This window comes from Notothenia rossii (assembly GCF_949606895.1).
Source record: "Notothenia rossii genome assembly, contig: scaffold_120, whole genome shotgun sequence".
NCBI lineage: Eukaryota > Metazoa > Chordata > Actinopteri > Perciformes > Nototheniidae > Notothenia > Notothenia rossii.
This window is the reverse complement of record NW_027639886.1, coordinates 1-14,577: the sequence shown is the minus strand read 5'-3', so window position 1 is coordinate 14,577 and position 14,577 is coordinate 1. Positions and strand designations below refer to the sequence as shown.

At 39.3% G+C, this 14,577-nt stretch overlaps 1 protein-coding gene across 2 annotated transcripts; it reads left to right on the top strand.

Annotated features, from left to right (window-relative positions):
• The first annotated feature begins 1,107 nt into the window (after positions 1–1,107).
• On the top strand, positions 1,108–7,452 carry LOC307027296 (threonine--tRNA ligase 2, cytoplasmic-like). Of its 2 annotated transcripts, none has more exons than XM_079695518.1 (3): positions 1,108–1,811; positions 6,440–6,529; positions 7,224–7,452. In XM_079695518.1, the coding sequence occupies exons 1-3, from the start codon at positions 1,449–1,451 to the stop codon at positions 7,422–7,424; spliced, it is 654 nt and encodes a 217-aa protein (XP_079551644.1). In that variant the 5' UTR covers positions 1,108–1,448; the 3' UTR covers positions 7,425–7,452. The 2 variants fall into 2 exon arrangements, with proteins under 2 accessions (XP_079551644.1, XP_079551643.1); XM_079695517.1 differs by having other exon boundaries at positions 1,139–1,811; positions 7,221–7,439.
• Positions 7,453–14,577: the final 7,125 nt, after the last annotated feature.

Here is a 14,577-nt window from a genome sequence, read left to right as displayed (position 1 = left end):
GATAGATAGATAGATAGATAGATAGATAGATAGATAGATAGATAGGTAGATAGGTAGGTAGAGAGAGAGAGAGATAGAGGGATAGAGAGATAGATAGATAGATAGATAGATAGATAGATAGATAGATAGATAGGTAGGTAGGTAGGTAGGTAGGTAGATAGAGAGATAGATAGATACTTTATAGTCCATAAAAAGTTAAAGAATAAGAGAGATAGAGAGATTTTGTATCCATCGGTAAGGGGCAGAGGGAAAAAAATAAAATGGTCATGCCTCAGTAACCATGCAGATTATATAGTGGCTCAGTGGTTAGGGTAGGCAGCACATCAACAGCATCTCAACCTTCAACAATTACAAAAATAACCATTAAGAAAAATGCCCAAAATTAAGAACATTCAGGGTTTTTTTCATAAACTTTATTGCAAAAGTCTTTATACCTTCGAACATGATGTACATAAACCAATAGGGGAAGTGTAAAACATAAATAAAAATGTGTGAACAAAAACAAAATATTTCGAAAATGTAATACAATACATAGGCCACCAAAAAGATGAATTATTCTTTCATATCTTGTATAAAGGTTGGGTAATATTTGCTGGTTGTTTTATCTGATTTTGGTTGGGATGTGGAAACTAAAATGAACAACAAACCATGCTTGGTTGTACAACTTACAAATTATTTATCACTTGTGCTGTATAGAGACTCTTATGGCACAACTTTTATTGTATTTACTTGCACTATTTTATCTTTTGTATTGTGTTGCACTGTTGGAGGAGCCTGTGACCTAAGATTTTCAACGACGTAACTACACTGTAGCTATGTACGAATGACAATAAAAGCCTTGAATCTTGAATCGTTTTCTTTATTTTGTATTCATCTATTCAATTGTCATACATGCACATCATACATTTGATATACAACAGACAAAGTCCAGGGGCAGACATACAAAGCAACAAGACTTTACATACAGTAAATAAAGAAAAATACATTTTGATTCTTCAGATTAAATATGTTTTAAATATCAATTTGTTTTGATTGCCTTCTTATTCCTAATGTTTTTAATAGTGCTAATATATTGTTTAAATTATTGATAGAAATGTACAAGATGTGGTTTGGAGTTAGCCCATTTATTTTGATGGATATGAAATGTCCCTACAAATACAATTAACTGCACAAAAAATACAAAATCTGCATCCTCTTCCCTGGAGTATAAAAGAATGTCTTTGTCCTGGAGAGTTGAACCTTTTGTCCCGTCTTTTCCCTTATAAAACATTCTACATCATACCATAATATTCTACAATACAATAATTCATCAAATAAATGGCCAATAGTCTCTTCTTTTAGATTAGAACATGTGCAGGAATATTCAATATCAAGTCCAAACCGTTGCTTGAATCTTGAAACAACGTCACCGGAAGTCAGCTGTCACATTAAAGGGTGGTCATTTAAAGATGGCGGAGTGCATGGCCGCACGTTTGGCCGCTCAGGAGGAGCAGATGCGGCTCCTCTCGGGAGAAATATCATCTCTTCGGGACGGACTGAGTCAGGGTCTGGATGCCGGTGTTGGTGCGGAGGTTTCCCCGGAGCTGGAGAGCCTGAGGACGGAGAATGAGAAGCTCCGGTACCGGCTGCTGCACCTCCGGAGGGCTCTGAAGGAGGAGCTGCAGCTGGGGGGACAGAAACAAGAGAAGGGGGGAAAAGCTCCGGAGAAACACACCAACAAGGAGCAAAACAACAACAAGGAGAAGCAGAACATAAACAACCGGGCTGAGAAAAACACCAACAAGGAGACTAACAACCGGGCTGAGAAAAAGGTAATGACATAATTGTAAATACTGCCATACTGTAATTTACTATATTTTAAAATTATTTTTAATGTTATTATTTATTTATTTATTCCACACATAGGATAAGATAGTAATTTTTTGATGCCAATTTGGGAAATGTTTGTGTTGCAGCAGCATAAAAAGACAAGGCATTGTACAATACAAATTAAAAGACAAGAAATAAATAAGAAAGTAGAAAATATATGTTACGACCCGCCCCCTACTCCGTGGTAGCGGCTCGTGGGGAGACCCGCAAAATAAAATAAAACACAACAAAACCAGTACTTAGTAGCGATCATTTATTTAATGTACAACCGCTACTCACACATGCCATCCGGCAAACGAACGAGGTCTGGAGGACTGGCCAAAAGAAACTAAAAGGAGGGGGCCCGAGCCAGCTACACCAGGGGCCGTAGGACCCAGAGCTTCCCTCCCCTAACCAGAAATCAAACCAAAACCCTATGGAAACAAAATAAAGCCACGAAAACTTGACTACCAGGTCCTCCAGGCTAAACATCAAATGACCAGTGGTAATGGGGTCTATACTGTAGCTCAAAAGCAGCAGAGAGATCATCAACAGAGCAGAGTCTTTCGGCATGCTCCTAGTGCTAGACTCCTGGTACTAGGATGGGTTAAATGCAGAGGCCACATTTCACTGTGTGTGCTGTGTGCTCTGCATGTGACCATTAAAGAGGGTTTCATCCCTCCCAATTCTACTAGGATAGGCGACCTCCTTCTCCTCCAGTTTCTCCTTATAACAGGCTGAGTGTCATTGGGAAGTGGGAACACCTGGGCAGAGGCGGAGCCAGGGGCAGACCAGGGCCCTTTCTCATTTAATCAAATCCCCCTCCTCGACTCCTCGACTCCTCGGTCCTCCGGTAGTGACCCGGAAATGAATTTCAGCGCGCCATGTTGAAGGACATCTCATTTCTCTAAATGCACTTCGAGGACCGAGGATCGAGCATCGAGGAGGCCCTCTGGAGGAGCTATAACCGAGGATACACTGATGGGTCCTGAACAGAAATGTTTCAAAGAGTCGTGACGCACGGCCGGGCTTATCTCAGCCAATGACAGCTCTGCATGCATCCCCTGGATATTATTTTATTAACTGCTTTCATCGCGACGCGATGTTTACAGTGAGAACAGCTGTGAGGTCCGTGCAGAAAGCTGAGCAGTGTGTACAATATATATCACTCAGTATAACAGGCCTACTCTCTTTATTTGCTTTAGTTTAGTAGATATCTACAAACAAAGAGTCGATATTTTTCGAAAACCATTTAGTGCTTCACATAATAAAATACACAACGGCTGTAGCCTGATTATATGCTTTAGGAGCTGTAGGTGCGTGTGGTACAGTGTGTAGGTGCGTGTGTGTGGTACAGTGTGTAGGTGTGTGTGGTACAGTGTGTAGGTGTGTGTGGTACAGTGTGTAGGTGTGTGTGTGTGTGGTACAGTGTGTAGGTGTGTGTGGTACAGTGTGTAGGTGTGTGTGGTACAGTGTGTAGGTGTGTGCGGTACAGTGGGTGCGTAGATGCAGCGGACAGACGGGTCTCAGTTGGTTTGGTGTCCTATCGCTTACTTTTAATACTTGTAATATAACTAAATAAAACGTTTGGCCCGGAATTTCAATTCCCCATTGTAGCGACCAGAGAGGGGGGGGGGGGGGGGGGGATATAGCCAGTCTCTGATAGTGTTACGTTATTATGAGAGTACTCTGTTTGATTCTGAAATTGTATATATATTTATATAAAATATATACATATATATAAATATATGTGTGTGTATATGTCCGCATCTGTAGCCTGTTATTGTCTCATTATACCGCACTGTGAATGAATTCAAAGTAAATATATAAGTCGTCATGTCCATCAGACAGAGGGCTGCTGCCTCCTGTCATCAATAATGGACGTCTCTTTAAAATGACCGCTCAGAGGAGAGGAGTTTTCATTTCTCTAACCGCCTGCTGCTTCCCCTCCTTTCTCCTCGGCTCCTCCGCTCGCATCTCCTGTGGGCGGGACTAAGTTGCGAGGATAGGAGTCGAGGAGGGGAGTTAGATAAATGAGAACGGGCCCAGGTGCACCTGCTCAGCAGGGAGACAGAAAAGACAACACGGAGGGGAGCACGTAACACATGTTGAATTTACAAATGAACAATAACAAGATGTAAAGCAAGGTATTATATATACAAGACCGATGGAATATTAAATATTAAACTGAATATATAATTGTTTTTGTTTTACTTTTAATGTATGCACCATGACAATTCCTCGTATGTGGCAACCTACCTGGTAATCAGAATCAGAAACAGGTTTATTACCAGGTTGGTTTACACGTACGAGGAATTTGAATAGGTGTCGCGGTGCATACATGAAAGTAAAACAACACTTAAAACACAGATAGCCGTTTCTGATTCTGGATTCCCAGTTTAATTGTGTGATATTATTATTCGTGGTAGTGGTGCTGCTGCTTTAGGAGTAGTGGGCCTCTGTTGAGTGAAGCCAGACTGAGAAACTATACCGTCTCATTTCCAGAAATAGCTTCCACACTCAGAGTGACACTGTGTGCATGGTTTAAATACGCCACAGCTATATTAATAATAATGTGACTCAGCAGTAATAGTGATGCAATGTTGCTGCAATTCTATTAAACAACAGAGTGAATAGTGAATATATACTTCGGTGAAAGTAGAAATAAATACTACAAGTTTATTCACCATTTAATTTGTTGTACTCCTCCTTACCAGCTGGAAACTCCAAGAGATTAAGTGAGTTATAATATTACAAATATTATTCTAAAATGGGCTTTTCTGAAGAATAAATACCCTTTAACTTCTTATGAGGACTTGTATTTGTAATGGAGTATTTGTACACGTTGTTATTATTACTTATGCCAGTGGTTTCCAAACTTTTTCAGTCGGGCCCCCTTGGGCAACTGGAAATATTTTCGGGACCCCCCAACCCGGTTCCCATCTATATTGGTAGGATTAATTGTATATTGTTGTAAAAACATTACATTTCTCTGCTAATAATAATAAGATACAAAGATACAACTATAATTGTATATTTGATTATGGATTACACATGAACAAAAGTGCTTGTAATAGATACTGTGAATTAATTTGGCCTAATTAAAACTGGTTAGCCTTCTTCCCTGAGTAGTAGATTTTTAAATTCAAATTTCTTTAAGAAAATATAATAATTAACTACTATTTCTACTGCAGGTTGAGAACGATCACATCACTTTACCATTCCTATTCCACACATAGCTCATCAATGACTTGTGTGTGCTTGCTTTCCCTCGCAGGTATTCTCAAACCAAGGCTGTTGTTTTGAGACTGCCACTCAGTTCATTCTCAATGTTCGGCTTTGATCTGTATTTCGTTTTGATGGCAGCAACAGCAGAAAAGCCAATCTCACACAAGTAGGATGTTGCAAAAGGCAGCATTATGCCCACAGCTCTCTGACCAATGAGATATTTTCGAGCAGTGTTTGTTTACAATTGAATAATAATAATAATAATACATTTGATTTATATAGCACACTTTAAAAACAACGTCAAGGTGCTTCACAAAGCTAAAAGGAGAAAATAATAAAATAAAAAAATCTTCCTGCGCCCCCCCTGCAGTACCTCCGCGACCCACCAGGGGTGTTTGAAAACCACTGATTTATGCCAACAAAAAAATCCACTTCTGTAAAAATGTGCTAAAAGTAATTCATTTAATTTAATTTCAAACCTTTATTTAATGAGATTGGTCCCATTGAAATCATAGATCTCTTTTTCAAGGGAGACCTGCAGCATAGGTTCCACATGAAACATAAAACAATAAAGGACATCATACATTATAATTGTTCTAATTCTGGATTGTTATTTTAATCAAAGACAATTATTAAAGTCTTTTTTTTTTTTCACTGACAAATACATGTAAGAGCCTTTTATGTTGGAGTTTTCAATGTAGAGCCAGATTTAGATAATTTTAGCAATACTAGGATAGAAGTGTACATATGTTTTTTTTATGTTAAAAGTAACCAAGTAGTTTCAAATTCATGCAATACTTAACATCCCTGTTTGATTCCTGGTTTGGGACCTTTGTTGCATGTTCTCTCTCCCCTATTTTTACTCAGTGCAGTATCAAATAAGTGACTTTCTGTTGAAAAAGTACTGAATGTGTTCTTCCAATATCAGAGTACACATGACAACAAAGGTATCCCAATTGTAGCTGTGTACATGACAGGATGTGTGATTACCTAGAAGAGCATCAGGACTGTTTGAGGCATATGATAGCTATGAGATTAACATGATGATTCTGCCTCTATGGAGAGAGACATATGACAAGCATGATCATTGCTTACGCAGGCCTTAGCTAATCTGAACTAAACACTGCTTTGAACCGGTATTCCTGCATCTTGTGACTGTAACTCCCTCTTGTACCCGTCAAGGACACTCTTCTGGGAGACTTCTATTTGTCCCATGCAGCTTTGGATGTGATGCCTACTTCCATTCTTGCAAGGATAATAAATACATGTATCCTGATATTGAAGATCAAGCCAGTGACGAGTGATATTTGTCTAACACTTTCCATCTCTGAATTAACACACACGCCTCTCTGTTTGTTGACAGGTGGTAACCATGGATACCAAATCATGTGACGGGAACAACAAGAAGGAGAAGAAGCCGGACAAGGGTCAAGCAAAGGGAGGTGTAAGAGAGGTGATTAAAACAAGATACACTCCTCTGTTCAAACACCAGTATCAACAGGGACACAAATCATTATATTTCAGCTTATCACAAAGATTGTATTCACCATAGTCCCTGCCTTTATCAAAACATAGGAAATTATAATGTGAATATTCTCATAGGATGGGGAAACAAGGTGCAACGCTCTGGTCTGGAGAGATCGAAATACCGTTTCCCACAATGCTGAATACAAAAATACAAATATGTATAAAATATGTATATCCTATATATACACAATCAACAGACACGTGTGTGTACATATGCACACATTAAAACATAAATAAAAGCACAGCAATCAATATCTACAAAATAACAATTATTTCAATATCTTTGGGATTTACCAAAAATGTGTTAAAGGTACCAAAAGTTATTGTTCTAATTCTGGATTGTTATTTTAATTAAAGACAATTATTATATTCTTTTTTATCACAGACAAATGCATGTAAGAGCCTTTTATTGTTGTTTAAAAAGTGCTGATTCTGTGTCTGTTACTTTAGAAGAAAAAGTCACTCACCATTGTCCCTGCCTTTTATCAAAACATAGGAATTAAAATGTGAATATTCTAGTTAGATGTGGCAACAAGGTGCAACGCTCTGGTCTTTTTCTAAATTAGATTACCAAAGCGTTCTCTCGATGGTGATTGTTTGTTGATTCTCCACTGCAGCAGAAGTCGTTGCCAGGATTCGTTGCAGAGCGCCTCGGTCTGTACGAGCAGCTGAAGAGGGAGAGTGATGCTCTGCTGGAGGAGAGAGCGAAGAACAGTAAACCAATCATAGTGGAGCTGCCTGACGGAGGAAAGGTGGAGGGAAGAGCCTGGGTCACCACCCCGTACCAGCTGGCCTGTAACATCAGGTCAGTGCCTAATTAAACAGACATACCCACTCATTGTAGCTTCAATTGACTGCCAATATGAGCAGTATAATAAGTTAACTAATCAAATTATACAAGCAGACATCTTAGAGGGAAACTTGACTCTCTTTGACGTGATTTTTCTCACCAACATTTCATGTATCAACCGTTCTTAAGAATACATTTTTTCATGAACCCATTTATACAATTTAAACAAAGATTTTGATTTCATACATTTTTTCTGATTTGGGATTATTCTTAAGAACTCAAGAGCACACTTATTCACTTTTTTGCTGCCAAAGTTTTGCATAATAGTTCGTTATTGTGCTTTCTTCACTTTCTCAGCTTTATTATATACATTTAAATACAATAATACTTTTTTCCTTTTATAATATTTGTTAATATTATTTTACATTTCTTTATTATCAATTCATTAATTTATTATTTAGTCTAGAGACCATAGACTGTATATATGGTCTAGACCAGCGGTTCCCAACCTGTGGGCTGCGGACCCCTAGTGGTCTGCGAAGGCATTGCAAGTGGGCCGCCAAATAATCTTCTTTTTTTTTTTTTGTACAGGCTAAAGACACAAACATGGATAGCTATTAACCAGCACTTATCACGTTTTCTTCTATATCCAATACTAATGTAACATCCATTACCTTGAGTCAGATGAGCAGTTTTAATCTGACCCAGGTGGCTGATACTAGTCTTGCTGCATTCACTGCCTGGGTCAGTTACCAAGAGGTGTTGGTACGGATTGCAAATGTGAACATGCAGAATGCATTTTTTGGAAAATTAATTTAGAGGTGTATTTGTATCTGCTTCCTGCTGGTTCTTGGTTAAATATCTTAAGGGGCTGTACACACGAAGCAGTTTTTACTGTATCGACTATGCAAGGTGTGTTGAAGGGGCATTTGATGGCTACAGCGCTAATGAAGGTTGCACCCCAACCATAACCAGCTAATCGTACCATTTAACCTTTGGGTGATGTTTTTAAAGTATTGAAGTAGAAAACCTGTCTAGCTACATTTTTGGTGCATATAAAAGTTTTCTGAAGCCCTAGTGGCCATAGCTAGCTATTTGACCATTCTTAGAGAAAGTAACAAGCTACAACGCTGCTAATCAGGAAGTACTCGTTTGAGGACATTGGGACTTTATGATCATTCATGTAAAGTGAAGGCTTAAAAGTAATCCAACATGGTTTGGAAAGATTTGAGAAGAAACAAATAGTTTACAAGAGTATAAATAGTTCTGACATGTGGTACAAATTATTGTATTATTTGTATGCTTATGTGATTCATTTCAAGGGCAAATAGGTCATCTTTAAATAATTTCATAACTTTCCTTTACTTGTTACAACTTTACAGTATGCAGCATTGACACAGATTTTATATGTAATATACAAAATATTTATAAAGCAGATTCTTCAAAAACCACTCCTGAATAGATACAATACGAGTGGATTGTTTTGTCTCCAACTTGAACATTTAAAATACACCAACATATTCAGATATATGTATATATTTTGTTCTTATTTTTATTACAAGCTTTTCTTCAGAGGGCACTCCTCTTCAGCCCAGAGTTGGGTGAGCAGCTACTTGATGGTTGAGGGCTCTTCTTCTCTCAGCTCAGATCCAAAGCTCAGGTGTGACATGGACCTCTCAGCTGTTCCAGTTCTTGCTGAAGAGCTGCGTGGTTCCTTCTCTCAAACTGGATCGTCTGGTAGAAATATTCCTGGTTGCTTCTGTAAGCCACTTTGACCTGCTCAAATTCTTGGTGGAGCTCCTTCTTCATGGTCCTTTTGATGTTGTTTCGAACCTCAGTGGCAATCTCGAAGGTGTTCATGCTCTCAGGGTCGCAGGTCCTCTTGAGGCTCTCAAATTCATCCTGTATGTCTTTCTCTTTTGTGATGGACATTTCTTTCAGGTTCGTCTGGCGGGCTAGCTGCTGTTTAGCCTCCTCCAGTTGCCTTCGTGTTTCCTGTTCCTGGTTCTGGAACCTCTTTGTGAGGCTTTTCTCACGAGCAAGCTCACGTCTAGTCTCCTCCATTTCTCTGCTGAGCTCCAGTCTGGGGTTAGACTCCCAGCTGTTAGCATTAGCAGGCTGGCGCATGAGCGTAGAGTTCTGCTCTCGACGTCGCTGCCTCATTCTCACACGCTCCATCTTTAGCTGGAAGATTATCTGTGTGTAGTTCTGCTGAAAATGTGTTCTCTCTCTCTGAAGGAAAATGTTTCGTGCAGACTCAGAACTTGGGTCCGATTGGCCAACTAGGACGGAATGCCCTGTGATGTCATGAGCTGATCAAAGCACTCGTTCTTTGCAATTATTTCATGTTTCCATAGGGATGTCATAGAATGTTGGCAGTGCACCGATGACATCATGTGTTCTGAATGGTTTGATCTGCTCATGACATCAGCATGACATCACAGGGCATTCCGTCCTAGTTTGCAAATAGGACCCAGGTTCTCAGTCTGCACAAACCATTTTCCTTCAGAGAGGTAATACATTTTCAGCAGATCTACACACAGCAAATCTTCCAGCTAGAGGAGATGGAGCATGTGAGGCACAGACATCGAGAGCAGCACTTTACGCTCATGCGCCAGCCTGCTAATGCTAACAGCTGGGAGTCTAACCCCAGGCTGGAGCTCAGCAGAGAACTGGAGGAGACTAGACGTGAGCTGGCTCGTGAGAAAAACCTCACAAAGAGGTTCCTGAACGAAGAACAGGAAACACGCAGGAAACTGGAGGAGGCTAAACAGAAGCTAGCCCGTAAGCAGAAATGGAATGAATTGTCCATCACCAAAGAGAAGGAAATACAGGATGAATTTGAGAGCCTCAAGAGGACCTGCGACCCTGAGAGCATGAACACCTTCATGATTGCCACTGAGGTTCAAAACAACATCAAAAGGACCATGAAGAAGGAGCTTCACCATGAATTTGAGCAGGTCAAAGTGGCTTACAGCATCAACCAGGAATATTTCAACAAGAAGATCCAGTTTGAGAGAAGGAACAACGCAGCTCTTCAGCAAGAACTGGAACAGCTGAGAGGTCCACAGCCTTCCAGCCTGAGCTTTGGATCTGAGATGAGAAACAGCCTTCAGGAGCAGCGGGAGTCAGAGGACATGGAGCTGCTGTCAGCAGAGTCTCTGATGCAGAGGATGGGCCAGAAGATCCAGTCCGTGAAAAACAGGAAGAACAGCCCTCAACCATCAAGGAGATGCAGACCTCATCTGACACTCTGAAGAAAAACTTGAAACTAGAAAATGCATTTCCTGCTGAAAATGCATGTGAATGCTGTAAACTATGTACATTTGTTGCTGAATTTAGCTGAAAAAGCTGAATATTGTATTAGCTGAATGGTAGCTGCTTTTAGCTACAAAAACCAAGTAAGTGTGTTGCCGAACTTGGCGGAGAAAAGTGAAATGATTTGAATCAAAAATGGTTACAGCTTTTGTTGTATAAATGACTAAATGTACAGCCTCAATGTCCTGAAATAGCTGAATAATGTAATAGTTGAATGGTTTATAGCTGAAAGTAGGCTGAAGGAGCTAGATATTAAATGTAAGTAGTAGTGAATGAATGTGTATTAAGAAGAGAAAATGAAGTAAAAACGCTTTGAAAAACAGCAGAATATTTGAACTGCAAACTTTTGAACTAAAACCATACGTCACCAATAAAGTATAATATATATTTCAAGCTCTCCTCCACTCTAGGTGTGACTTCACGCACTCTAAGCCTTAACGAGCTGCGCAATACACACTAATGTTAAAATCTGAAAAAGGCCTCTTTACCAAGCTCCAAACTAAGTTAAATATCTAAAAAAGTGTAACAAATCTGAAGAATAAGTTGTATAGCTGAAGGTCTTGGGTTCATTTTAAAGTTGGAATGAAGTCTGTAGCTGAAAGTATGTGGAAAGAGTAGCATTTGGTGCAAAGTGTAGATAAAAGAGGATTTGAAGCTTCCTCCCATTGAGTTACATTGTAAAAGTTTAAAAAGCTGAATATTTTTAAAAAGTATAAATGTCATAAACACGAAAAGTCATAGCACACATGGACATGTAAAGGAGCTGAACATTTTAATATTTGAATGGTTTCTGTAGCTGAAAGTATGCTGAAGTAGTTAGCGGTTGAAATAAGAAGCGGAAGAATAAAGATTGGAAGAACAATAGTGGGACAGCATTCGCACTAATAAAAAGAAGAAAAAAATATATATTTATAAAACGGACAAGTCAAATCAAGTAATTCACGGGTAGAATTGTAGTTACTTTTCACAAGTCATGTATCCCTCTGCGTCTGAGAAAAACTACAACTGTTACTTTACGTCCGTTCCGAAACCAACTAACTACCAAAGCTTAAGATGGAAACATTTAAGGTTAACTTCGACCTCCGGGGTGGCTTTACTATGGAGGAGTGGATTGAGCAGTGCCTATCTCCTGAAGAAAAAGCACCTAAACGACGGCATGCAGAGCTAGGTGAAGAGCAGGTAGACCAACTGGAAAAGTACCACCATTCAAAAGCTTTCTGATGCGGGTCTTGAAACAAAGCAGATAAATGATGACCGTTAGTGGCCACAGGTGCAAAAGCTCTCTCCAGAGCTACTGGAAGCCGAATCTAGAAAGTGGAGCAATATTCTCGCCACGCCAAGCAACAGCCTAGAACAACCTCAACCTATACAAGTGACCGCCATTCTACTGATGCTGGACAGTTTTTCAGTGGCTGCACAATAAACAGCAACATACAAATGAATGTAAATAAATAGCCAAATAATCGATCAACGCTCTCTGTCTAATATGTTCGCTAGCTGTTAGTGTTGTTGCATAGCAACCACCTCACACTATGTTTCGTGCAGAAGGCAACAGAGGGACTATTTTATTTTGAACATCATTATTTACTAATAAATAATATTTAAATTGGAGTGTGTATTTTTCTTTCATATTGCCACACTTGGTAACCGTTTTATAAAAGCAATAGCTCACTTCAGGCCGTGATATATGCTCATTATATCACAGCTAAGGGGCGTGGTTCGGCCCCACGCGAAGACCATATACCACGGCCTGTCGTGAGCTATTGCTTAAATATCTGAATGTCTTGGTGTATTTTAATTTGTCGAGTTGGAGGCAAAACAATCCACTTGTACTGGGTCTATACTGAAGTGTTTTTTTAAGAATCTGCTTTTAAACATAATACTGCATAATTAAAAGTCATAAAAAATACAGAAAAAGTTTTAAAGTATATATTAAGTATACAAATATGCAGATATATTTGATCCTCTCAACGTTCCTTGCGACTATTATAGGTCAATTTAAAAACATTTAAAGAGTTTGGGGTTACTGTTTTATGGAAGAAAAATTGCAGCAAAAAGAAAATATATATTGTTGTCCCCTTCCAGTAGGGGCCCCATACTCAGATCATCTCCTTATTCATTTAGTTAGGGTCTGGCAAAAGTCCCAATGTTGTACAATGATTGTGACAAATGCTTTCTATTGCAAAATCAGGAGATAATAGGATTCAAGTTCATTATGTGTTATTGAACTTCTGTGCCTCCTCACCTGGTAAATAGCCAAATGTTAGGGTTTTGCTTCGGGGTAGATGGTGTTGGTTGTACAGTATGTATCCAATATGACCCCAAAGAGGGTTAGGGTTAGGGTTCCCCCGGGAAAACAATATGTAGCTTAAAATGGGTAAAAAAAAGTCAACCCAGTCTCACGGCATTTCGTGTTATAGTCACGAAATGTAATCTATTGATTTGTATACTCACCAACACAATTTTCCCTTTTTTTCGTGTGACACAGAACGATTTTAAAAGCAATGTATTTCTATTGGTAGTGTGCCTGCCCTGCACCACGTCTTTTTGTCCGGTCGGGTCTTGGAAGACCGGAAGCTGTGTGGTTCATAAAAACATAATCTTACTCAATATCAAGCCACGATTATTGTTTTTATTTTAAATTGTATAATGTCTGACTTTTTTTGCCGTCCGTGAGGAAAAGAAATGGGGACAACTGTATTTTTAAATCTTTTTTTACTTCTAATTTGTTATTCTTTTCTAAATAACACACTGTTATTTACTCAACAATAACACACAATTAACCTTGTTTTTATTTATTTGTAACACCAAACCGACAGAAAAGATGGCCTTAACATGACCCAGTGGTCTAGTTAATAAAACATAATAATATCAAACATAATATTACTATCAACTTCATTGTGAAATTAGAACAGAATGGTAAAGAAAAATTCAGTTTCCGGTCTCCGTGTGAGGCCCAATCTCTCTCGATTTGAAGCTTATGCATTGTACCATGAACCTACACCTGTAACAGTCAACCGCTTTCACACCGAGTACTTTGCCGCACTTAGTGCCCCGGCACTTATAACCCTAGCAGGGCACTAAATACCAATCACGTTCACACCCGAGTAGCCTACTTTTCCCTGAGGGAAGACTATGCAAATGAGCCAATTATGCAAATGAGCCGCTGATGAGCCGTTGGGGCGCGGGGCTAATGCTAATAATGCTAATGCCAGCAAAAACTTCGTACCACCTCTCTAGCAGGCACTACAAATTGGGATTAAAGTTCCCGGCACTAAATTCTCTTTTTGGTGTGCATGCGACATAAGGGGTACTAATGGAACTAAACGGGGAAAAGTACGGGGTAAAAGTACTCCGGTGTGAACGCTCCCTCATGACAGGCAAACTGTTGAGGAGTTGGAAAGGTAGTTTCTGAAGATGTCACAAATAACACACAACACACAGCACACAATGCCATAATAATTTTGTATTATTAGAAGGCATTGCAAGTGGACCGCCAATTAATTTCCTTTTTTTTCATTTTCCTTTTTTTATTTGTTTATTTTTTCCTTTTTTTGTACATTACATTACTTTGTTAGACGCTTTTATCCAAAGCGACTTCCATACTCAATACTATGGACAATTCCCACTGGAGCAATTTGGGGTGAAGTGTCTCAGGGACACAACGACATGCTGACTGCAGTGGGGTTTGAACCTGTGCTCCCCTGATCCGACCACCAACGCACTACTCCTCTGCGCCAAAGCCTCCATCCCTTGTACAGGCTAAAGACACAAACATGGACATAACAATAACATGTAGGAGATGACATTCCCATCTCAGACAACAACAAAACAAAAACAGAAGACATAAAGATACAGTTATAAGA

Coding starts and splice junctions, on each gene's coding strand:
- LOC307027296 (XM_079695517.1), top strand. CDS start 1,449: ATGGCGGAGTGCATGGCCGCACGTTTGGCCGCTCAGGAGGAGCAGATG. Junction 1,812..6,439: donor ACAACCGGGCTGAGAAAAAG/GTAATGACATAA, acceptor GTTTGTTGACAG/GTGGTAACCATGGATACCAA. Junction 6,530..7,220: donor CAAAGGGAGGTGTAAGAGAG/GTGATTAAAACA, acceptor TCTCCACTGCAG/CAGAAGTCGTTGCCAGGATT.